Source organism: Podarcis tiliguerta, assembly GCF_965153285.1.
Source record: "Podarcis tiliguerta genome assembly, chromosome: 13".
Taxonomy (NCBI): domain Eukaryota; kingdom Metazoa; phylum Chordata; class Lepidosauria; order Squamata; family Lacertidae; genus Podarcis; species Podarcis tiliguerta.
The window spans coordinates 44892512-44919578 of NC_139546.1; the positions used below are offsets into that span (position 1 = coordinate 44892512).

Genomic DNA, 27067 nt, shown 5'->3' on the forward strand with positions numbered 1-27067 from the left:
ATTTCCATGAGGAGCAGTCTCCAAGAGGACAGTGAGGCCTTACGAGCATTCTCTGTGGCATTTTGAACTGTGGCATTCCCTCTGCACACTAGTATGCTTGGCATCTTCACCAAACAGCTTCTGGTGGATGCTGGAGATGCCCCAACGTACTGTTGCAAGATAGAAGCACAACAAATGGGAAAGAAACTGGGGAACGGAACAAGGGTTATGTTGGGAAAGTTCCCTTGTTCTTCTCTGTAGGCAAGTAGGAGGGACAATTGAGTACACCATTCCCCCCCCCCGTTGCTGCTTATGACATGATTTCCTACCCCCCCCCCCCCGTTTCTAATTCTTGTTTTCCCTGCTAGCCTGTTTCTGTTTATCTCACATCATCTTATCTTAAACGTAATTGCTTTGGACTTGTAAGTTTGCTCAAGGGTTCAAATCCAAACTCATCCATGAAGTTCACTGGGTGACCTTGAGTCAGTCATTCTCTTTTAGCCTAACCATGGATGTTTGGGAGGATAAAATGAAGAGGAAAATATGTAAGCTACCTTGAGTTCCTTGGAGAAAAGGTGGGGTTAAATGCCATCAGTCAATCAATCAATCAAGCAAGCAAGCAAGCAGTGCTTTTTTTTCTGGAGGGACACAGGGGTACACATACCGCTAAACATTTTGTGTATCTAATGGGAGAAGAAACTAAATTTGTTTAAAATTTTAGTTTCTTCTCTAGCACCGTGAATCGTCAGTTCCATTGCTACCCCCAATGGTGGCCTCATTTCCCATCATGGTGTTTCCTGAATCTCAGACAGAAGCGAGCCTTTAATGTGTGAAGTAGGAGTTGGAATCTAGCACGGTGATTGGTCAATTTCATTGTATTTGTATTTATTTTTCCTGATTCAAACTATAAAATGGTGATTTTCTTAAGTCAAAATGAGAGTACTTTTTTAAAAAAAGGAAAAAAAGCACTGCAATCAACACTGACTCTGCTTCAGCAGGGATTTTTCTTCTATAAACTCAACATGCATTTTGCAAGCTATGGTTGGAACAGCAATAAGAGCTGTTCTTGCACAGTGATAGTCTGGCCACAGTGACCCATGGTTGAGTAATACCAAGATTCAATTATCACAATGCACTCTACGTGAGGCTACCTTTGGACCTTGTCTGGAGGCTTCAACATGTGTCAAAAGCTGTGGTTAGACTATTGATGAGGGAAAGACCATCACTAACACATATGTTCAATGCTAAAAAGTTTGCACTAGCTGTTAATGTTTTATTAGGCTGGGTTCAAGATTCAAGACCCTGCTGTTCAGTTTGGGATTTAGCACAATGATGAATAGGATATCCCATACCTTTAAGCCTCTTCTCTTATGCCTCTGAGATCTTTGAGGGAGTCACTATTAGTGGTCCCTCAAGCCTCAGGTACAAAGCCCATGGCCATCAGATTTTATTTTGTATCTTAGGGAGTTTCTTTGTTGTTTGTTTCTTAGTTCAAGTGCAGACATCTGCCCAATATCTTCCTCTGTGAAGACAAAGTCCAAGGTCATTTTCTGTCTAATCCGTTCTGTGACCAACTGTTCTAGGGTATAGTCTCTGTAAGGATGGTTGAAGTTACCCATTACTACAACAGTTTCTGTTTGGAATGATTTTTATTATTATGATTTCTGCATCTCTAGTTCTCGCTAAGCATTGTTTTTAGGGGAAAAGAGTACACCCCAAGTACTAAATTACTCTTGGGGTTTTGTATCACCACTCATAATGGACTTCCGGGTAGGAGTCTGCCCCCTTTTGGATTTATAGCTTGCTGGACTCAATGACCATTTTGACATACAAAGTGACATTCTCCTTCAGTACATTCTTACCTGTCCTTCCTAAACAATTTCTATACAGTGGTACCTCGGGTTACAGACGCTTCAGGTTACAGACTCTGCCAACCCAGAAATAGTACCTCAGGTTAAGAACTTTGCTTCAGAATGAGAACAGAAATTGTGCAGCGGCGGTGGGAGGCCCCATTAACTAAAGTGGTACCTCAGGTTAAGAACAGTTTCAGGTTAAGAACGGACCTCCAGAATGAATTAAGTTCTTAACCCAAGGTACCACTGTATAATTAAACATACCTAATGTTATGCAAAGGTATCTCCCCACAAATACTTGGACTTCTGATAGTCTTCTGTTTGGCCACTGTGTGAGAAGGATTATGACTAGATATTGTGATATACTGGCTGAAAGATAGAATGCTTAATGTTTTCTCTTAATTAGATGCTCCCTGCTGTTTAGTGCAGGTTTCAAAACAATGATGTAGCATTTAGGGGAAAAGATGCAACCCAACAACCCAATACTAGAGGACAGCATGGAGAAGATCTCCACAGACACCATGTGTTTGCCACGTGTGCTTAGGTAGGTTGGAACAAAAGATACCCAAACACTGGAAAATGCCAACATGCTAAAGGTAATGAACTTTGCTTCATTAAAGCTGTCAGGTAACTTACGGGCTAGGAAGGCTACAATGAAGCAGGTGATGGCCAAAAGACCAATGTAGCCCAGAACAGAGTAAAAGATGGCAACAGAGCCTTCATTACATAGGACAATAATTTCACCCATTACTGAGTGCATATCTAAATCAGGGAAGGGTGGAAACATTGCTATCCAAAAAGCACAGATGCTTACTTGAATGAGGGAGCACGAAAGGACAATGGAGGTGGCCAGTTTTCTGCCCACCCACTTCCTCATGCTGGAACCTGGCTTGGTGGCTATGAAAGCTACAACTACAGTGATGGTTTTGGCTAAGACACAAGAAACTGCCACTGAGAAAATGATGCCAAAAGTGGGTTGTTGGAGAAGGCAGGTCACTACACAAGGTTTACCAAGGAATAAGAAAGAAGAGAGGAAGCAGAGAAGGAGGGAGATTAGGAGAGTGTAGGTGAGAGCTCGGTTGTTGGCCTTCACAATGGGGGTGTCTTTGTATTTAATAAAAATCCCTAACACCCAGACTGTGATAAGGGAAAACCCTCCAGCAACTGCTGCTAAAGTGATCCCCAAAGGTTCTTCATATGACAGAAAGTTCATATGTTTTGGGATACAATCATCTCTGTTTATGCTTGGATATTGATCTTCTGGACATTTGAAACAGTCATCCATGTCTGAAAAATATAAAGAAGCCGCAGTTCAGTCCCAATTCATCTTTAAAACCACATTGAATTAAGCATGTATGATGACAACATTTTAAAATGAGGACAATACCTACCAGTCTGGTTTGAAATCTTCCCTTCTGGGCATGGGGCACAATTATAGCAGCAAAACTTTTCCCCTTCCTTCCTTTTTTTCTGATGACCGGGGTGGCAATATTCATTACACACAGAAAGTGGAAGCACCTAGCCACAAATATGATAAGAGTTTTGGGTGTGAGATTTTAAAATGATTTTTAAGTTGCTGACCTCCAGAAACATACCATATTGAAGCAAAGTATTCAGAGAAAAAGAACTATGATTGCTAAGCTTATTCTGGAATCTTGGGTGCATTACATTGTCAATATGCTTGTTTACTCAATCAAAGATATCTAATAATTTAGTGATATGGGAGCTGCCCTTGCAAAAGTCATGCTGGTTCTGCTTCAGAAAGTCTTGTTTTTCTATCTGCTTGTTTACTTATCTTTAACAATACTTTCCACTAGTTTTACAATGAACATTGAGCTAACTGACCTGTAATTTCCAGGATCAGCCTTCCATTAAAAAAATTGGTGTTACATTGGCCCTTTCTCAATCCTTAGGGATGATTACATTTTTTTTGTTAGAAGATAAGCACTTTCAGATTTGAATCCTTTGAGAGTTGTCGAGTGGATTCTATCTCTACCTGATGATTTCTAACTTTCTTATTTATCCAGTAAGGCCTAGAACATGGCATTCTGTCGCCAACATCAGTCTTAGTTCATCAGGCTTCCTTCCAGCACCAAGAAGGCTAGTAAATATTATTCAGATTAGCAGGATTTATTTGATGGCTTTCAAGGCTGCATTTGACAAAAGAGGATTTTTTTCCTGGCACCCAAATTACCCACAGCAGGAAGAGAGAGTCATCAGGAGACTGTCACTATCCCTACCTGATTAAACCTTTTATGCCACACGATTATATCTTCATTGATGATGAATTCTTTTTCTTCATTAGCATCAACTCTTCCAACTTTTACTCTCTGGTAAGAGTTATTGGGGAAGGTGACCAGGTTCATGATATCAAATCCACCTCTGAATTCTCCTTTGTCATTCAAGGAAATCATTTCTCCAGCTGAGTTGTTAAATGAAACAGCTTGGAGGAATTTGTCAATCTAGTTTAAAGAGAAACAGAGGGCTAACATACTTCAAGTTTTAGACTCAACTAGATTTTATGCTGAAATTACAGGATGAAATGCAAACCTAAAAAACTGTAGTAGTATTAGGTTAAATAACAGGTTTTGATGCACAAAAAAGCTGGGTGTGATCTTGTCTTGTACTAATTTGTACATGAAAAGAAGACTTTGATGGGGAGAGATTACCTGCCAAGGGTACAATGACTGAAGTTCATCAACTCCCCACCGCCTCACACCTGCTCTTTCTTTGGCTCTCGATGAGTACATGGCATGTAAAGCATAAGCCAAAGCATAAACAGCATTGTAGATAATGTAGCTCTGACCAGTCATGCACATTTCAAAAAGACCTGAGGTAAGACTCTCCAACTTTTCTTCTCCAGAACATGCTTCATTGACATTCACAGGGAACTCTGAATCTGGAGAAAAGCAGTCAAATGCTTGCTCCCAGACAACTTTGAGGAAACCATCTGCTTCATTCCTATGGGGTTTTACGTTCTTCAGAAACTCTTCAAAGGCAAGAAGCTCTTCTGAATGAATTGTGAATGAAATTGCACCTTCAAACAGCTGGAAATCCCAGTTTTTCTGCAGGCCAGTTGATGTGAAATCTATCTGGGTGGTCATAATCCACACCTTTCCAATAAATATATCTTCTTTATATTCACGGTGTTGCATAAAATTTACATTTCTTAGCCAGGAAATCATCACTGATTCTCCATAGCAGATAAATGTATTGGCCTTGCTGTCCCTGAGAGTTACATAAATTTCTACGATGTCATAGATGCTTTCTACTAGATTATCTATACCAGTTTTTCGTGGGATTCTTTTAGTGATGGAGGAACAGATTCCATTTTTTGAAAACAATGGCTCCAGGATCTTCAAGAAATGTTCTCCAGTTTTATTATTGGCAACAAAGAGTCCAACCCATATCCATTTGAAATACTTAAGTAGCCGGATAATCCCTAAATATTGATGAGCTTCATTTGGGACCATGCAATAGAACGAGAAGCCTTGCATTGCTTGGTTTTCTTCTGAGGAAAATGAACTATATGCGAGCTAATGGAAAATAATGGAAAATTTTATTGCAGAAAATCAGTATGTTAGACCAATGGAGTGCAAACATACATTGCTAACCATGTTACAGTAAAATTGTAATGGAGAGGTAACATAATTAACATAAGGTTATGGTATGGGATAAACACAGGAGATTTTTAGCTTGAATTGTTAGCATGGTACATCATGTAGAGCACCCTTACTGGGAGATGAATGATTTAATATTGATACATCTTTAGGGGATATTAGAATCTGTAAGATTTATGGGATGGGAAATTGTTAGGACTTGAAGGGTATAAGTAAATGTGAACAAATAAAAACCCCCCAAAATGTGAACAAATTCACTCCTTTATTAGTGCATAAAAATAAGAAATTTCCTGTGTAAGTTGAAATGGAAACATGATTTGAGAGCAGAAAGTTTGAAAAATGGATCGAGGAGATGTCCATTAAATGGTTATTACAAAAGATGTTGATTTTTTGGAGGTAAGAAGATAGATTCTATACCACCTTGGTGAAAGTGCTGGCAGGTTTAAAGTATTTGGGATGTCGTTCTATCAATTATCAATGGAATAGATGGAAGATTAATAGAAAGATGGGGGTGAAGAGAAAAATGTATTTATGGTATCGAACAGTAGCTGCTAAGTTGATACTTAAGATAAAAGCAACAGTGAAATTATCAGGAATCTTAGATAGTTGGAGACTGGTGATGCAGTATATAAAATGAAACATTGTGACTTAGGGAATTGAAATAGATTTGTTGTTATAAAAAGCATTGGGCACATTGGGCAAAAGATTCCTACATGGTAGGGCGTTAGAATAGATGTTGTTATTACAAGAAGTAGTGGCAGAGATAGCCACTCTGGAGCGGCGCACATAATGTGCACCCAGGGGGCGGGGCGATCCTTCTGGTGGGGTTCCGATCGCGGTGTGGTGGAGTGATCCTCCGGGGGAGGATTTTGGCACCCCCTCCATGGGATGACACCTGGGGCTGATGGCCCCACCGCACCCCTCCCTACACCCCTGATGAGAAGAGTTACAAAAAGAAAAACGCACACACCAATAAATAAGATCACACAATTAACAGGCTTTTGTGTTTCTACAAACAATTCTTTTACTTACCAGCCAGGCATTTACTCTGATAATGAAAAGAGAAAAGTGTAATTTCAATTCCCCTTCATTCCCCAGTTCATAGATCCTACCTGTGGTATCTTGTAAAGATTCAAAATGTCTGCTATGTGAAAAGAGATGTCAGAGGTCAGTCCTCCAATAGCAGCTATGAGGTTCTTCTGGTTGCCACATTTGTAGTTGGGGAGAAATCTACGTGATTTGAAGAGCAGGTCCAGAGTGGTCCTGTAGGTCATCATCGCTGAATAGTAACTGTCATAGATGTGGAAACCAAGGGTGATATTTGGTAAGATCTTCAGGTTATTGTTGATCTCTTCAATGGCAAACACCAAGGCCAGGACATGTTGATGGAACTTTGTCACTACACTACCAATGGAGTTGACATATTATTTTAGGAAAGCTGATGCCTAAACACATTATTATGTTACCACATTCATTTCTGTACGTCTATCCTTATATTTATTCCTGATGTTCATAAGTAATAACCACTTTCATTTTAATCATCATTTATTCTGGCTCCACATTTTAAAGTCACACACATCTTCACCAATATAGCGAGCCAAGTTTCCTGCAGGTGCTATACTAGAAAGCAACATCAGTTTCCTGAATTAACCTCAACCATCCTGTTCCATGAAACTGATTGCTTATAGGAGCTGTTGGAGAACTTGCATTTTTTAAAAAATTGCACTTCTCTTTTAACAACTGCCTGCAACAATAACATACCAGGGGAGCTTTTTCTGGCATGGATGTAATAGGTGGGGTATGCTTCACCATCTATATGTCTATCACAAGGTATAATAAATGACAGGAGCAGGGCCGGATGGTTGGGGAGACTGAATATCCCTCCCTATAGGGAATCATTGTGTGAGGGAGCAATCCCAAGCACAAGAAACTGGTGTAAAGCAAGCTGGTGTAAACTAAGCCAGGGAAAATCTTAATCTGATCCAAGCCTAGTTCAACAGCGAGCTTGCTGCTGCTGTTCTGCATAAACCTTGCAGAGGGAAAACAATCTGCTAACATTATATGGTGGGATACTGTTTTGCAGCAGACTTTAAAACCATTTAATGTTACTCATGCAGATATAATCTCATGCAAAGGTTCATCTGCACATACAATATGGGACTTCATCCTTTAGTGTGTGGTGACAACTACACTTTAAAATGCCTTCCCCTTAAATGTTAGATAAGCCATTAAATCAGGGCTTTCTATTTCATCTGCATTGGAATTGTTTGAATGAATGGCATTATTTGTATTTTCAATGCATAGTTGTGGAACTTAAAAAAAGTGTCTTTATTGCCACATTAAGTGGAGAGGGAAAGTATAATAATATATGTATCATCTCACTCAAACACAGACACACACACACACATCTATAATAACTTACTGTGGAATCGCAAACAGCTCCTGAGAATTATGCTGCTTGAAATCAACTTCAGGGAAAAAGTAAATAATCTGAGAAGCAATCTCACCAATGAGGAGGTCACCAGGCTGGTACCATTCATGAGGAACAGGGATAGGGTCACCTGCAGGACACTTCACACTATAGGCTTTGCACGCAATGGCAAGAAGCCGAAACAGTGTTAGGAGCCTGGAAGCAAAGCCTCTCTCAAAGTGCACATTCACCAACTGCATGACTTTGGCTGCACTGAATGCTGCCTGAATCTAACAATGCACCTCTTACATCCAAAAGCATCACACTGGCTAGTACAAGGAAAAGAGAGAGTTGTGATAAGTAATATTAACAAAGCCCTGCCAGCCTCTCTGTGCCCCACACCGCCAACTCTCACTGGCACAGGAGGTTATTTATAACCACTTTCAAGCTTCCTTATTGTTTTCCAGTGCCTTTCGGAAAGCCTTTAGAAATCTGGTCAAGTGAGCAAATTAGTGTGATTTAGATAATTGCAGGGGGAGATAATTACTTCTTCATACATTTTGAGACACTTCAGCTAGGAAAAATGAAGACCCTTCTTTTGAGATTTGACCTCACATCTTCTCTGTTTCCATAGTGCGCAGACCCCATCTGGAAAATGCATCTAAATTGGAACTTCTTGCCTAGGGACATAAGTGGTAAATTCTGAGATGGTGTGTAACGTTAAGAAAATCTGAAAGCAAAATGATCGCTTTATTTATTTATTTATTTATCTGTATTTTTTATTTCATTTTATTAACTTTATTTAATAAAGTTATATCTCATTTTCCGAGAGACCATCTCTGCACTGTGCAACAATATTTAAAATTACAGCTGCAGCACAACATGAACCAGCAACCAGTGCAGCTTGTGTCCTATATGTGAGATAATTTCCCATCTCCCAGCCTCAACTAAAAACCATGTAGCTTCACTCATTATCTAAGGATATAGGTAGGAAGGAAAAACCAAGCTGGCTCATTTCACAGAAATTACTTAGAATATTTCTTTCCTTCTTTCTTTCTTTCTTTCTTTCTTTCTTTCTTTCTTTCTTTCTTTCTTTCTGAAAAGCCTCTCCTCCTTCTGGAGGGGAGGGATTGTGAGCGGGAGACGATTCCCGCGTCACACAGGGGGCGATCTGCTCCCTGACCTGTCATCATTGCTGGTGTGCCACGCCTCCCGGTTGGGCACCCAATCGGGTGACACTGCGGGGGCGTGGTTTAGCCGCTCAAATGCGGTCGCACCAGCTCTCCCCGCCATTTCGATCCTGTTTTTCCACAAGTCACCCACCCACCACTCCCTATAGGGCATAGCTTCTCGCTTGGCCTTGCTATGGACCCATGGTTGGTCACCCTGGTTGCCCAGGGGGCCTGGTAGGAGCTTTTTCCAATTGGCAAATTGGTACCAGCCTCTTGGTTTGTTTCGCCTACCTCGTAGCAATCGTCACAACTTTCTTGGTATTTGGCGGTTAGGCGTTGGAATGTGTTGTTGGTGTATGGAAGGGCAAGGTGTGGCTACCGCCTACCCTTTCACTTATGGGTATTCCATTAAAGGATCCTGTCCGATGCCCTGTGTGGCGGGCCCCATGGCACGACTCCGGTGACATCAGGGGACAGCTTATAGTTGTATTTGCATCAACAGGCTCCCCCTACTGGTGGTTAAACCCTCATCAGACTCACCCCTCTCCGAGTGGGTGGAGTCAAATTTTCTGTGGTCCAATGCCTAAGCCAATACCTTCTCACATGCTGTAATCAATAAAGTTGTGGCCTTTTCTTGCCCATTAACCTAATATACTGTCTCCACATGTCTTCATTCCCCAAGCGGGGATCAGGTCCTCCAATCACAAATTCAGAGCCTCGGGGAAACCAGTGTGGATTATCATAGTTTCCCAGTTGATTACTTACTCCTGTGCCAGGTTACACTATTGACATTGTGTAAAGATCCTTATTTAGACAACTCTTACAATGTATATACAGCAAGTGTCAATGGGAGTCACTAACAAATTGGATTCAAAGACCTGCTATGCCAAACCTTGGCCTAGCTGTTCTCCTGTGCTCACCTATGCTTTGTGAAGGGTTTTATTTGTATTTGGTTAAAAGTTTGTATTTGATGCCTAGATCCAGGTTTAGTGTAAGTAATCTTTGATTAGAGAGCCCCAGCAGAGATTTTTTTAAATGTAGCAAAGTGAAGTGTGGAAATGTAGTCTGTTAAAATACCCCATCCTAAGTTGCTTTCAAAGTTCCCCACATGCCTAAGCATAGAAAAAGGCCACACATTTGGTAAGCTAAAAATGTTTTACTTACAAATTCTTCAAAGATTGGATTTGTATGTTTTTCCATACAGCAGCAAGAAAATTTAAGCTGTGTTACTTAGGTTCCAAAATGGTAAATGTTTATTCATCATCATCATCAAACCTTTTATTGGCATCACATTCAAACATCCAAACATCCAAAACAAATCAATACAGAATTCCCACTTCCCCACTGGCACAAAACATTAGCTAAAAGAAAGAAGGCAGAGAGGTCTATCATCACAAAAATATTTATTAAATTATTTGTACAGAAACACAAATATTGCTTGCTCAAGTCAAGCTGCAAGTCTCCTTCCGGCTCCTATAGACAGTCACTTCAAGAGGAGCTGTTCAGCTCAAATCAGAATCAATTTTCCATTAAGAAAACTCTCTTCTAATCCCCATCTCCCATTTGAAACCAACCTTCTCCAAACACTATTTCTATCTAACCCCTCAGCTCCAAAACTCTCCCTCTCAAAGTGCAGCTCAATATCTGCTAGCAGTCAACCAGCGAGAGGCTCCAGAACTCTGGTGGGATTCTGAGGAACTGCATCACCAGACTCTGACCTGGCTATGCTGTTTGTCACAGAGGTTGATTTGTCCCACATTGTGTACAGTGCTTTGAAACTTCCCACAATCAAGTGTTGTATATATTTTATGAAATAAATTACTAAAATAATGAAAACCAAATTGACCTGCACCTAAAATGCTTGCCTAACACACGTGTCAGTATAACAACAAGATTTTCACTTTTGAATGCTTCTTTGATTTCTGGCTCTCATGATTTTCCTGAGCATTGTTATAAGGTGCACAATAGCACATCCTCAGTACTAAATTACATTTGGGGTCCTGAATCACTGCACATAATGTTTCCCCTTTTTGGATTTCTAGCTTGCTGGACTCAATGTTCACTTTGACATACAGAGTGGCAGCCTCCTCCAGTACAGCATTTCCTGTCCTTCCTATAGAAGGCATATATAAGTACAGTAAATATTTATAACTAACGTTATATGAATGTATCTCTCCCCCAAATATCTGGACTTCCCATAAACATCTGGTTGGCCACTTTGTGAGTAGGATGATGACTAGAAGGTTGGTAATGTGAGGTTGATTTATCCAACATTGTGTACATCAGTTTGAGATATCCTACATTTTTGTGAAATAAATTAATGAAATAATAGGGGGGGGGGGGCTGATCTATACCTAAAATGCTTGCCTAACACATGCAGTGTAACCGAAGGGACAAATCCTTTACTGTTTTCTTTTTATTAGCTGCTCCCTGCTATTCAGCTCAGGTCTCAACACAATGATGTAGCATTTGGGGCAAAAGATGCAGCCCAGTAGCCCAGCACTGGAGGCCAAGATAGAGAAGACTTCCACAGCCACCATGTCTTTTCCCCTTGTGCTCAGGTAAGTAGGAACAAAAGAGGCCCAAACACTACAAAATGCTAACATGCTGAATGTAATGAACTTGGCTTCATTGAAGCTGTCAGGTAACTTGCGGGCTAAGAATGCTACAACAAAGCTGGTAATGGCCAAGAGGCCCATGTAGCCCAAGACACAGTAGAACATGGTGACTGACCCTTCATTACATTGCACAATAATTTCTCCACTTACTGAATGAAAGTCCAAATCAGGGAAGGGAGCCGAGGTTGCCAGCCACATAGTACAAATGCTTGCTTGAACAAGGGAGCAGGTTAAAACAATGAAGATGGCCAGTCTTTTCCCAACCCACTTCCTCACGCTGGACCCTGGTCTGGTGGCCATGAAAGCTGTAACCACAGTGATGGTTTTGGCCAGGATGCAAGAAACAGCCAATGAGAAAATTATGACAAACATTGGTTGTCGGAGAAAGCAGGTCACTATACAAGGTTGGCCAAGGAATAACAAAGAAGAGAGGAAGCAGAACAAGAGGCAGAGGAGGAGGGTATAGGTGAGGTCCCGATTGTTTGCTTTGACTATGGGCGTGTCTTTGTGCTTAATAAAAATCCCTAGCACCACAGCTGTGATGATGGACAAAAAAACAGCAACTGAAGCTAAACTGATCCCCAGAGGTTCTTTATATGAGAGAAAGTTTCTAATTTTGGGGATGCAAGCATCTCTGTTTCTGTTTGAATATTGGTCTGCTGAGCACTGGAAACAGTCTTCTGTATCTGAAATATAAATAGAAGAGACATTTTAGTGGCAATTCATTCACCACATCATATGGAGTTAATCATGTATGTTGACAAAATTTTAGGAACCTACCTTTCTGGTCTGAAATCTTCCCTTCTGGACATGGAGCACAATCATAGCAGCAGAACTTTTTCTCTTCCTTCTTCTTCTTATGATGACCAGTGTGGCAGTGTTCATTACACACAGAAAGTGGAAGCACCTACGCACAAACATGGGAGGGTTTGAGATTTGGGGTGAGAGACCGGTGGAGAAATTTATGCACGTCATCTCCAGAGCTACAGGATATTTTAGCAAGGTTCCACAAGTATTAGACATTCACAAATATAGCTATTTATTCCTCTGTTTTGCAGCCTACAAACCCTACATATGTGGGGTTATTTGCAAGGCTACATTAGGTAGGTATAGTAATTTCGGACATCCTCAGTGCCTGTTTGCCCAACAAAAAGTCTGCTAAGAAATCCCTATCATCTCTACCTGATTAAATGTTTTATGCCAGACAATTAGATCTTCATTAATGGTGAAGTCTTCTTCTTCATTGGGGTCCACTCTCCCAACTTTCACTCTCTGGAAAGAGTTGTTGTGGAATGTGACCAGGTTCATAATGTCATATCCACCGCTCAATTCGCCTTTATCATTAAAGGACACCATCACTCCAGCACAGTTGTTAAATGCAACATCTTGCAGAAATAAGTCAACCTAGTTTGAAGAGAGAGAAAAGTTTTAAGAATGAACTTCATTATATGGTCCCAGTATAGAATGAGATGTAAACCCATGCATATGCTTCAGTGATTACAATTTCTAACACTTTTTCACCTGTTATTCACGGATGCTGAGTGTAATTTCATTTTTAAAATAATAATTAATCTGTGAATTGAAATGCTGCCATTTATGTAGAGAAATTCTGCTATGGATGCAGTGACTGAAGGTCATCAAGTTTCGACACAAGATCTACCCACGCTGGAAGAATGGCAAATGAAGCTTATCGACTACATGGAGCTTGCAGAAATGACCAGCAGAATCAGAGACCAGGGAGAAGAGACGGTGAAGGAAGACTGGAGGAAATTTAAAGACTATCTACAGAAGTATCATAAAATTAAGAACATTTGAGGACATCAGATTGAATTTAAAAGAATGTTAGTATAAAAACTTAATGATAAAGAAAGAATAATTTTTAAGACATAGGGAAATGTAATGATTGTTAAGATAATAAGACTAAGTTGAACCAAAGATACGCCAGAGGGAAAGAGTTTACTGTCAGAATATAAGACCTAGAATACAAAGTGGGAAGGTATGGGGAAGTCGCAGACCCAAGTTAATGCTGAAAAATATAAAGACACAATATTTGTTTTTAACTTTTTTCTATTTTATTTTTCTTTTTTGTCTTTGTACAATGTATGTATTGTTCTTTTTTCTTTTTTCTTTGATGTATTTGTTGATTTGTATTTTTTGTTTATTGACTGTGAAAAAATAAAATATCATTTTTTAAAAAAAATGAAGGTCATCAAGTTTCTCCAAAGACATAGTTCTTTGTTGTATCTAGATGTGTACATGCCATGTAAAGCATATGCTAAGGGATTTTTAAAATGTTGCATTTTGCATCCATAAGGTCTAATTATGCAAAGAAAAGAATGATTTCTTTATGAACACATTACCTGCCAAGGCTGCAGAGACTGACGTTCAAAATTGCTACCATACACCTTTGCTCTTTGGTTGGATTGGGATGAGTAGAAGGTATGCAGAGCATGAGCCAAAGCATAGACAGCATTATAGACACTGTAGCTGTGGCCAGTCATGTGCATTTCAAAAAGACCAGCAGGGAGACTTTCTAGCCTCTCCTCTCCAGTACATGTGTCATCATCCATCATAGGCATCTCTGGATCTGGAAATATACAGTCAAATGCTTGCTCCCAGAAGCCCTTGAGAAAACCATCTGCTTGGGTCCTGGAAGGCTTGATGCTCTGGAGAAATTCTGAAAAATCCAGAAGCTCTCTTGACTGAATTGTGAAGGAAAGTGAACCTTGGAAAAGCTGGAAATCCCAGTTTCTCTGAGGGCCAGTAGATGTGAAATCTATCTGGGATGTCATAACCCATACCTTTCCAAATGGAGCACTTTTGTTATGTCCAAGATCATTAAAAATATTAACCATTCTCAGCCAGGCAATTGTTAAAGATTCTCCATAGCTGATAAGTGTTCTGGCCTTGTTATCTGTGAGAGCTACAAAAATTCTTTCCATTAAACTAGTTATTTCATCTAGATTTTCCATGGAAACTTGCTCTGGGATTCTTTTTGTGAAGGCTGAACAGATTCCATGCTTGGAAAACAGTGGCTCCAGGGTCTTCAAGAAATGTTCTCCCGTGTTATCATCCACAACAAACAGCCCAACCCATGTCCATCCGAAATACTGAAGTAAACGGATGATGCCAGTAAATTGATGGCTTTCATTTGGGACCATGCTGTAAAAGGAAAAGCTCTGCAATGCTTGAATCTCTTCTGTGGAAAATGAACCGTAGGTGAGCTAAAAGAAAACATATCTGTATTGCAGCAATAATAATATAATATAATATATAATATAATATAATGTAATGTAATGTAATGTAATGTAATGTAATGTAATATAATATAATTATATGTGTGCCCATTTTGCTATGAGAATGTGTCTTTATAACAAAATATTTATTTACGAACTTTGTGGGTTCCAAAAGAATGACAATTACTTTTTTAAAAATTGAGGAAAATATGCATTTTCCAGTACAATGGTACCTTGGTTTGCATACGTCTTGGTTTGCATTTGTTTTGGATTATAAACAAGTCAAACCTGGAAGTGCGTGTCCTGGTTTGTAACATTTTTTTAGATTGCAACCTTTTTTGGGGGGGGGGGGGATTACGAACAATTTTTTTGGGAAGGCCCCATTGGCGAAAGCGAGCCTTGGGTTACAACCTATTTTAGTTTACAAACAGACCTCCAAAATGGATTATGGTTTTAAACCAAGGTACCACTGTATATTTCTTCTGCTTTATTTACCTAAACCTGGCAGAAGGAATATAGACACTAATTAGTGTTACCTGTTGAGTTGCCAGTTCATGTGAGCAAACTGAACAGGTTTAGGATCCAGTTTACGACCTGCTTCTGTCCCACCCTGCCCCTGGAAGGCCTTTTGAGTGCAGGATTTACACCAGTAGCGGCTAAACCATAGCTGAGATGGGATGAGCAAATTATAGCAGCATATCCTCAGCTGATCCAGGATTGGAGACTTAACACTCTCTGAACCTGTCTGAGGCTGGAATTCCTCTGCATCCTAAATCACTCATCCCAGAAGATCTTGCCACAGGATTGCTCACCCAACTCTGCCTTAAAAAAATAAGCATTCTCTTTTAATTTGCATTCTCCCTCATTTTCCAATGCATAGATCCTACCTGTGGAACCTTGTAGAGGGTTAAGATTTCTGCCATATTGATAGATATGCCAGATGTAAGTCCTCCAATTATAGCTATGAGGTTTTTCTGGCTGTCACATTTGTAATTAGGGACAAATCTGTGTGACTTGAAGAGCAGGTCCAAAGTGGTACGATAGGTCATCCTTGCATCGTAGTAGCTGTCATAGATGTGGAACCCAAGTGTAGCATTTGGCAAGATCTTTTGATCATCATTGATCTCCTTTATGGCAAACACCAAGGCCAGGATGTGCTGATAGAACTTTGTCACTATACTGCCAATGGAGTCGACATATTAATACTTTAATTCACACTCAAGCATTTGATACCATCTTTCCTCAATCCCATTCATTTTTGTTAGAGTAGTCTTTTATTTCCTGCTGTTTTCATTGCTTTTCATTTTTGAAATCCAGCATCATATTTTATAATTTTTTTGCAAGCAATTTCCTCTAATGCAATTCTATCATCAATATATTTTGTCTTCTCATTTTTTATTTTTATGTTGTGAACGCCCCTGTAATCTTTGAATGAAGGGTAGTATACAGATTTAATTAACAACAACAGAAACAGGTATGCGGCAGTGATGTTGCTGCTGGATGGGTATTGCTAGCCACTCCTGCTTCACACAAACATGCAGCCTTGTAAAAGACAATTGATATTTCGGGGGGGGGGGGGAGTGAGGAATATAAGTACTTACTGTGGAACCTCAAGTAGCTCCTGAGAAGGATCTTCCTTAAATTCAATTACTGAGGAATGGTAAAATATATGAGAAGCAATCCCACCAATCAGGAGGTCACCTGGCTGGTACCATTCATGTGGAACTGAGATCGGATCACCTGCAGGACACTGCATTGTATTGACTTTGCACACAATTGGAAGCAGAAGCAGTAGCAAAAGCCTCTGCATAGTTGCAATAAATCTCCTCCTAGGGAGCAGATTCCTTGGTGTTCATACACACCAGCTGCCTGACTTTGACTACGTTAAATGTTGCCTCACTCTCACAATTCACTTCATAAGGTGAAACATATCACCTTTGCTTTTAGCATAAGCAAAGTTTAAATAGTTAATCCTTCTCTCTCTTTTTATGCTGGGTGTTCAATATGAAAAAGTGGCGCTATGTGTAATCATTATCACAGGCTACCTTCTGGCCCCCACTCCCAACTGTCAGTGAGCACTTTGTTTCCTTAATACTTTTCCAAGCTGTTTATTGACTGTTTTCTAGTGTCTTTGTGAAAGCCTTTCGATATTTGCGTGACTGAAGCAATTATTTTGAATTGGATAATTGCAGGGGGAGATAATTACACCTTTAGACTTTAGAGTCAGAAGTAAGTGCAAATAAGTTTCCTTGTTTTTGTAGATGAGAAAACTTCAGATTTCCCTGAAGATCAAAGTCCTGCCAGAAAATCAGAGCCATAATCTTACGTACGGAAACCAATAAGTGCTAAATCCTAAAACGAAATCCACTGTCCAACTCCAATTTTGCAATAACATTGTAACCTTGAACCTATTGACATGGGATCAACAAGAGGAGCAGTGACACTTGATTTAATCTAAAATTGTTCCTCTAGTCTGGTGTGAGCTGTTTTGTTGAGCCAGCTCAAGAATATCAAGCTCATGCAGCCCAGAACTGAAACATCACAATGGTTAACCAAAGGCTCACCCACAGGTTCTGAGAGCAAAAGCATTCTCCCCACATATGATTACCAGCATCTTGCAACTGGCATTGAGAAGCAATACCACTGTGGAGGTGGAACATTGTCATTATACTTAGTAGCCAACTATTCTCCACCTACTTCACAAAGGAATAGAATACAAAGCACCACTGGCCACAGGGAAAATCAAATGGGCAGATAATATGGCTGCATTTTTAATTGTGAAGCAGTGTAACCTCTGCAACATAGCTGGGACATAGCTGCATGGTGAATCATCTGCTTTGCAAGTAAACAGTACCATGTTCTATAGCCTGCATATGCCAGTTGAACTGGGAGATGGCCAAAAGACCCATGTAGCCCAGAACAGAGTAAAAGATGGCAACAGAGCCTTCATTACATAGGACAATGACTTCACCCATTACTGAGTGCATGTCTAAATCAAGGAAGGGTGGAAACATTGCTATTCAAAAAGCACAGATGCTTATTTGAATGAGGGAGCATTAAAGGACAATGGAGGTAGCCAGTCTTCTGCCCACCCACTTCATGCTGGAACCTGGCTTGGTGGCTATGAAAGCTACAACTACAGTGATGGTTTTGGCTAAGACACAAGAAGCTGCCACTTAGAAAATGATGCCAAAAGTGGGTTGTTAAACAACAACAAACCTATGGTTATGTGAAACATACTCAATAAACACACAAGACGTAACCAGCTGCACTTTTGAATAAATAAGGTATACTATTCATTGTAACAAATGGTAGATATCAACGGAAGTGTCATAAAGTTCAACAAAAAAAGTAGAAGTCATAGTGGATCAGTTCATTCTCTAATCAGTCCATGCATAAGGTCTATACATGTATAAACAAAAACAAGGTGTTGCTATGGTTTGAAATGTGCTCCCAGTGTGGCAATATCTTTATGAGAAATTTGATTTAGAACACATTGTTCATAATAACCCATTTCATGAATGCATTTTGTTTTATGGCCGATATATAGGCGATTTCATATTTATATTTTCTGAGGATATTTTTTGAACCATTTAACCATTGGATCAATAGTGTAAGTCCAACTTGACCTTTGAAGGGACTTCAAGTCCACATCATTTACCTTTTCTTGATCTAGATTTTTTTCTGGATGAGTCAAGATTTAAAGTGTGTCCGTATAAGAAAAGCATAGATAGAAATTCCTTGTTACATTATAGATCTAATCATCCCAAACATCTCCGTGATAACCTTCCCTTAGGTCAGTTTCTACGATTAAAACACAATTCATCAGACCCACAAGACTTTAAAGTCCATTCTAATTTGCTTTCTGCATCCTTATTACAAAGAGGTTATCCAAAATCTGTAATAACAACTGCCTTTCAAAAAACACAATTAAGAGAGAGGTCGACCCTTCTTACATCTGGCTCACATGTTAATACAAGATCTTTGCGTATTTCTGCTTCCCTAGAATACAACCATATGACTTTCAGAATTGAGAAAATTATTAGACGTCATTGGCATATTCTTAAGGACATCCCTGGTTGTGATAATATCCCCCCTTTTGCCAAACGCACCAAGTCATTAAAAGATATATTGGTGCATACGGATTTAAAATCAACAACCATACAACGCATATTGTCTAGTCCTCCACATGGTTTCTTTAAGTGTGGGCATTGTACCTCCTGCAAATATGCTCTGCAGGTAAAAGACTTTAACAACAAAGAAGGTTTTAAGTTCGTTTTACAGGCATTTGCCACACGTGCTACTCCATGTGTAATTTACGTGATTAGATGTCCCTGTGGATTGTTGTATGTGGGTCATACTCTCAGATCTATCAAACTAAGAATATCGGAGCATTGATCTAGGTTCAGGAACAATGTAACAGATGCTCCTTTAGTACAACATTTTATTGAAGCATCTCATTCTGATGAGGACTTGACATTTTTTTGGAATTTGGACATATCTAGGTCCTGTGTTGTTGTTTAGTCATTCATTCGTGTCCGACTCTTCGTGACCCCATGGACCAGAGCATGCCAGGCACTCCTGTCTTCCATAGGAGTCTTCTAGGTCCTGTAGAATGAGCTAAAAAAATCCTCATGCAGAAAGAACCTAGGTTCATTTTCTTATTGAATTCTTTACATCCCTCAGGTCTGAATACTGAAATTGATTATAGTTGCTTTTTGTGAATGTGTACTAATGTTTATATGTAGAACACCTGAGCATGGGCTAAATTTGTTTTACTTCTGTGGGCCGAGTAGATTACTTTGAAAAACACATTTTGTTTCTATGGATTGCTATTATTTTATGTATGAGTTTGTTTAAATATATAACATCTGAGCATGGATTAAGTTTGTTTTACCTTTGTTGTGCCATATGGGTCAATTTAAGAGAGAAATTGTGTATCTGTGGATTGCCAACATCTGTTACTCAAACCAATATTGTGCTTGTCCATATAACCCTGCTTTGTAACATTTGCTGCTGACTGCAGCTACTACTATGCAATAAGATCCACTGTCCTGTAATATTACATATGGTATGTACAGTTGTTTATGGTTTTTTATATCATTTTTGCTGTAAAAGTGTGTGAGATGACGATATTGTATTTATTTGTATTACCTAGAGCCTGTACTACTATGAAGCCTAGTACACCAAAACAAGGCTAATATTCCGGAAATCCTTGTCTTAGACTCTGTGAAAGGATTCTGTGGAACTGTAGCAACCTTTCATGTGGGTTGTTGGACTCTATGAACAGACAGGTGGAATAGACACTGATACTTACACATGTATGGACCTTATGCATGGGCTGATTAGAGAATGAACTGATCTACTGGGTCATTTACTTTTTGTTGTTGAACTTTATGAGACTTCCGTTGATATCTACCAGTTGTTACAATGAATAGTATACCTTATTAAATAGTTGGTTGTTGGCATCACTACACTACACAAGGTTTACCAAGGAATAAGAAAGAAGAGAGGAAGCAGAGAAGGAGGGAGATTAGGAGAGTGTAGGTGAGAGCTTGGTTGTTGGCCTTCACAATGGGGGTGTCTTTGTATTTAATAAAAATCCCTAACACCCAGACTGTGATGAGGGAAAACCCCCCAGCAACTGATGCTAAAGTGATCCCCAAAGGTTCTTCATATGACAGAAAGTTCATATGTTTTGGGATACAATCATCTCTGTTTATGCTTGGATATTGATATTCTGGGCATTTCAAACAGTCATTCATGTCTGAGAAATATTTTTTTAAAAAAACACCAGTTCAGTTCTTGTTCATCTCAAACATCACTTTGAAATAAACACATATGATGCCAACATTTTATAATGAGGACAATACCTACCAGTCTGGTTTGAAATCTTCCCTTTCGGGGAGTGGGGCGCAATCATAGCAGCAAAACTTTTATCCTTTCTTTTCTTTTTTTCTGATGACCAGGATGGCAATATTCATTACACACCTAAAGGGGAAGCACCTACCCACAAATATGATAGGAGTTTGGGGAATGAGATTTTGGAATACACCTCTTACAGAGACGTGCATCACACTTACTTTTATTGAATGCTTACTTAGGTTGCCAACACTTCAATGTGAGTAGTGGCTAATATGATGAGAAACGGGAGGCTTGTTGTTACTAAGTCCTGCCAACCACCTTATGCCTGCACTCCCAACTATACCCGACAGAGGGGGTTATTTATAAACTATTTCCAAGTTTCCTTCATGTTTTGCAGTGCCTTCTGGAAAGCTTTTAGGAATTTGGCCAAGTGAACACATTATTGTGATTTAGATAATTGTAGAGGAAGATAATTACTTCTTCATACATACATTCTTCTTTTGGTAAAATATATGAAGACCTTTCTTTTGAGATTTGACCACACATCTCTTCTGCTCCCTAAAGAAATTAGAAATGGAAGATTTGTTCCAGATTTCCATGGTGAGCAGATCCCATCTGGAAAATGCATCTACAGGGGAGCTATCTTATTGCCTGGAGATGTAATCCGTAAATTCTGAAATGATGTCTAATGTTCAGAAAATTGAAGCACACTTGTCAATCTATTTTTATTTTAAAAAATTATACCTTATTTCTTGAGAGAGCTTCTCCACAATGTGCAACAAAATGTAAAGTCAACAGCAGCATCCCAAAAAACACTGGCAAGCAGTGCAACTTGTGTAATATCAATGAAATAAGTGCCAATCTCCCAATCTTAGCTACAAAGCAGGTAGATTTGTTGTTTCACAGATGAAGTATTTGAGCAGCCTTCAAAGGCAGCCCAATTCAGAAATCTGCCCAGATGCTGGTCAACAACACTTTTGGATTGCTAGACATATTTCACATTTTTAGCTAGTGCTGTGGGCACATTGTAAAATGGCTGTTCTAGGTACAGTATCCTCCAGCTGTTCTTAGTTTACAATTCCATCATCCTTGATCACTGGTCCTGCTAACTAGGGATGATGGGAGTTGTAGTCCAAACACAGCTGGAGACCCAAGTTTGGGAAACACCGTTCTGCAGCAAAGCCAAGGCTGCCATCCTCTACTCACTTACTTGAGACTAAACCCGGTTTAAAACTGAGACTTACTTCTGAATAGATGTGCTGTACGTTAACAATACAGTAAATTATTAGTAGGTGCCTGGTCTTTAGCTGCTTCCAAGCAGGAGACATATATTTTGGGGAAGAGGGCAATGGCAGCAATTTCTCTCAGAAATGAACCATTTCTTGAATCCAGGAATGAAGGAGAGTTTCAGTGAGTTTGCTTTTTCAAGTGAACGAATGTATTTCATACCTCCTTAACTGATACGCAGATAAGATAGGAACATAGATTTATACTTTGGATTTTGCACATTTCTGAATTTTGCAGTAAAAGCTTTCAGCTCAAAAAACAGCACCGACATGCTTAAATTTTATAAAGTGTACTTAGAAATGTTCATATTGAGACTGTTAAAGGTTTAGGATTTTCCCCCACAGATTAACAGAAAAATGTGCTAAAGAAATGCAAGTTTGACGCGTATTGATGTGCGCACCCCAAACTTGAATGACAACAAACACACACTGTTTTTGAAGCCAGAAACACACAATGAAGAATGACAGGGAGCAAACTGCCTTCTTGCCTGAATCCCAGCTCCAAAAAGCAGAAGAGGGAGATTTTTAAAACCAGAACAAACTTAGTTGGTCTCTAAGGTGCCACTGGACAATTTTTTTATTTTTTAAACTTAATTCGACTGTGTCAGACCAACACAGCTACCTACCTGAATTTAAAACCTTGTTCGCCTCATGTCTCCTGGAATCCTGTTGGAGCTGTAGTCTGCTGCCTTAATTACAACATTTTTAAATATAGAAGAGAGAAAAATACCCTTGAAGAGATTTGGCTCTTAATGAGACCATTGGCAGGAGGGGTGACATTCCTTCCCCCACCCCTCCCCCCCACCCTGGGAGATGCAAAACTAATGGGAGGCATATTTGGACTCATACAAAGAATGACACAATTGGTGTCATACTTAACCACCACCATCCCACTCTAAATTCTCAAGTTCACATGACACTCTGCAATGAAAGCATTTCACTTCAATGAAGGCATTGAAGACCCTTGATGAATCAGGCCCAAGTCCCATCTGGTTTAGCATTTTGATTCTTTCAGTGGAAGCCTGCATTCTCTCCACTTGTGATTAAGAAAAGGCTATTGATGACTAATAGCCATGATGGCTAAGGGCAGCAATGCTTCTGAGTACCAGCTGCTGGAAACCACAGGAGCAGGGAGATCTCTTGTGGACAAATCTTGCTTGCTGGATTCCCATAGGCATCTGGTTGGCCACAGTAAGAATGGGATACTGGACTAGATGGGTCATTGGCCTAATGCAACAGTCTCTTCTTATGATTTCCAGCACTTGATACTGAGAAGCACATGACAGTGGCAAAATACAGCCATTGTGGCTAATATGTGCACTTTTTAATTTATAGGTGTTCAAACTGCCGTTAATATTGTGTTTTACATTGTTGTAACATGATAATTTATATCCCTGTGTCCTTTGCTTTTTAAATCTGATTGCAATACCAAAAAAATGAACAGAAACAGGTCTTAGCCTTCATTGATAAATGATATTTTATTTCTTAAATTTGTTCAGATATGTGACAAAAATGAAATGAATCAGCTGATATGGTATCCTGAACTAACTGATAGGGTAGGTCCACAGCTTTTGTTGCCACAAACACTTCAGAAAAATGCACATTTAATATCAGATTAGCATTACAGTAGTATCAGTGTTCGAAACTCCCATTGTTCTAGTTGCATTTTGTGACAGAGGATTTCATTAGCACAAGCAGTTTGTGAGCTCTGGGCACAGTACAGTGCCTAAGATTTTAAATAAAAAACTGCAGAGTGGGAGGAAAGGAGGACTTTTTACTGCCTCCGCACTTCCAGCTACTCTCTAAAGACTGGAGAAGAGACCATCTTAAGAATATTAGGGGGTGGGCAGGGGAAAAACTAGACAGTGTGAAAAATGAACATAATATTTTAGCTACAGTTCATTCATTTTCAGCTTTGTATTCTTGTTATAAAAAGTGTGCCTAGACATTGCGTTTCTGAACCCATAACCTAGGTTTAAGGTGCCATTTATTTCCTAGCGTTCATATCTCAGTTTCAAACACTGAGTAGAAAGTAATTAAATTATTACATTCCTTAATTATATCTCCTTGCTAGTTGCTCTTTGACGTTCAGCTTGGGCTTCAGCAGAATAATGTAGCATTTAGGGACAAAGATACAACCCAATAGCCCAGCACCAGAGGCTAAGATGGAGAAGATCTCTACAGCTACCATATATTTCCCCTTGGTGCTCAGGTAGGTAGGGACAAAGGACATCCAAACACTAGAAAACATCAACATGCTGAAGGTGATAAATTTGGCCTCATTGAAAGTGTCCGGCAACTTCCTGGCCAGGAAAGCCACATTGAAGCTGATGATGGCTAGAAGGCCCATGTAGCCCAGGACAAGATAAAACATGAGGACGGAACCTTCGTTGCATTCAACTATGATCTCCACCGCCTGTGAGTACATGTCCAAATCTGGGAATGGGGGAGAGATTGCCAGCCACACCACACAAATGCCTGCTTGAATAAGAGAGCTTGAAAGCACAATGGAGTTGGCCAGTCTTTTGCCCACCCACTTCCTCATGCTAGACCCCGGTTTGGTGGCCATAAAAGCAACAACCACAGTGATGGTTTTAGCCAACACACAAGAAACAGCCACAGAGAAGACAATGCCAAAAGTAGTTTGACGGAGAATGCAGGTCACCTTCGTAGGTCTTCCAAGAAACAGCAAAGAACAGAGGAAGCAGAGGAGGAGGGAGACGAGGAGAATGTAGCTGATGTCCCGATTGTTGGCTTTGACTATGGGGGTATCTCTGTGCTTGATGAAAAGTCTTAGCACGAAAGTGGTGATGAGTGAAAGAAGAACAGAAACCGAACTAAGGCTGATCCCCAAAGATTCTTCAAAAGAAAGAAATGTCATAAGCTTGGAGATGCATCTATCTCTACTCTGTTTAGGATATTGATCATCTGGGCATTTAAAGCATTCATCCATGTCTGAAAAAGGAAAGATGATTAATCACCCCTGTGCCAATTTATACACAAATTGTATCTGATTCTAGGACTGTATACTCCATTGTTTCAGTGGTTGGTCATTCTTTAGCCAATGAGTCAGATCTGTGATTGACAAGTGACTTGAAAAAGAAAAACACATAAGCAACAGAAATCCATGTTGGCCTCTCCAAAAACAATACTACTGTATTCCATCCCCTTTAGTGCACTTTTTCAGCTTCTGTCTCATTTTCTAGTGCTTGGAATCTCAGTGGTTTGCCCTTCTTTTTTTCGTAGCAACAAGGACGCATATTTCCTTTGGTGAATTTGTCTGAAATTAGGTTACTCACTATAAATCTTTTTTTCTTTCTTTTCTTTTCTCAAATACAGCTATACAATAGCTACAGTGGATATTAAGAAATCCTCTGCCCTCACACAGCAAAAGCAAAATTAGAAGAAGAAAAAACCTGCAAAAATGGCTTAGTCTGTCTCCTACTATACAGGAGCTAAAGTCTAGGCCCTACTTAAGAATTCATTGTACTTACATGAATCTTATACAATTTGCAGATCTGTGATCTGTTTTATGTATGAGCCAAGGCCAAATATACCTACGGTCTCCTGAGCCCATAACATCCTGTTGGCATCCCAGTCTGCCCCTGCCAAAACAATGACTGGGAGAGGGCAAAACTCAACCCACCACTGAACATATTCTCAATCCCAAAGTGTTCTGCGGTGGGTTGCTTTCTGTCTCCCATCAGCTACTTTAAGGGGCTGTCATTTCTAATTCAGCTTAACAAAGACACAAGGCCTCATTTTGCTTGAACAGGCAGAGGTCAATTCTGTTGTAAAATGGCTTGTGTGCCCAAAGTTTAAGTGACCCTTTCTTCCCGAGTATTTGCAAAATTGCTGGCAAAATTTGAACCACACAATCCCACGTTCTGTTTAATCCACCAGAGTATAACAATTGGTGAAGTGTATTACTTACCCATTTGGTCAGAGATCTTCCCTTCTGGGCATGGAGCACAATCATAGCAGCAAAATTTCTCACCTTCTTTCTTTTTCTTCTGATAACCAGGGGGGCAAGAATCTCCACATACAGAAATAGGTGTTACCTATGCAGACCAATGAAGGGAGTTTAGGGGTGGATAAATTGTGGGGTGGAGTATTGATTTACTGTCACACAAAGAAAAAACATAACAATAGGCATGCCTAAATACAGAACATGACATATAATGATGGGGCATTGAGAGCCCACCTTCACACGTTCATTCTCAAGCTACAAAACTGTTGAAAGAAATTCTGGGGTGGACTGGTAAGTGTCTTACAAAATTTAGGGTGTGGGACTTTGCTATCTCTGCAAAATAGCAGCAGTGATCCTAAATTGTTCCTTTACTCAATCAAATACATTTTGCTTCACAATATTATAAGGTTTTTCTTTCCTTCCAGGTGTCTTCTTGAAAAATGTCATGACTACAGCCACATCACTCTCCCCCACAATTCAGCTGAACATTCTGTTTATCTCAGCCATTTATATAACTGAATCCTGAAAAGATAGAGGTGTTATGTGTACAGCTTCTCAAGTCCAGCGGATATGAAAATAGCCATTTCTGGACTGAGTTGCTCTCCCCTGGATGGAGCTGTTCATAGCTTGTGGGGTGTACTTCTGGTTCATTCATACCTCTAATCACATACCCTGAAAATGGAACTGTTGCCCAGAGTATCTAAGAATCCACACCTGCTTAAAGCTCCTGTGCCACACAATGATATTGTCATTAATAGTGAATTGTTTTCCTTCCCCAGCACCTGGATCCATCATTCCAACTTTCATTTTAATAAAGGAATTGTTTGGGAATAGGTCCATGTTCATGATATCAAATCTGGCTATCAATTCCCCATGGTCATCAAAAAACATTTTTTCTCCAGCTGAGTTGTTAAAAGAAATTCTTTGAAGAAAGGAGTGAAGCTGGGGGGGGGGGCAAAAAAATAAAGAAGAAACATGATGAAGTCTTTTTGTGAAGTTTTATGAACATGGATAAGACCTGGATAAAATAAAATCTTTATTGGTGATGGCCACAAGCC

The 27067-nt window shown here is 39.7% G+C and overlaps 1 protein-coding gene and 1 long non-coding RNA gene across 4 annotated transcripts; both read right to left on the reverse strand.

The window, feature by feature from the left end:
* Positions 1 to 12149: 12149 nt before the first annotated feature.
* On the reverse strand, positions 12150 to 20847 carry LOC310663253. 3 transcript variants are annotated; one of them, XR_014504440.1, is made up of 4 exons: positions 20766 to 20847; positions 12835 to 13056; positions 12433 to 12559; positions 12150 to 12338 (listed from the first exon to the last, which is right to left on the reverse strand). It is a non-coding gene; the product is annotated as an uncharacterized lncRNA (long non-coding RNA). The 3 variants fall into 3 exon arrangements; XR_014504442.1 differs by adding an exon at positions 14013 to 14876 and having other exon boundaries at positions 12433 to 13056; positions 20766 to 20842; XR_014504441.1 differs by having other exon boundaries at positions 12433 to 13056.
* Positions 20848 to 24092: 3245 nt separating this feature from the next.
* On the reverse strand, positions 24093 to 24992 carry LOC310662273 (vomeronasal type-2 receptor 26-like; the record flags this gene model as incomplete). The annotated part of the gene is made up of 1 exon (XM_083409052.1): positions 24093 to 24992. One exon carries the CDS (start codon positions 24990 to 24992, stop codon positions 24093 to 24095), a length of 900 nt encoding a protein of 299 aa, XP_083265178.1.
* Between the last annotated feature and the right edge of the window lie 2075 nt (positions 24993 to 27067).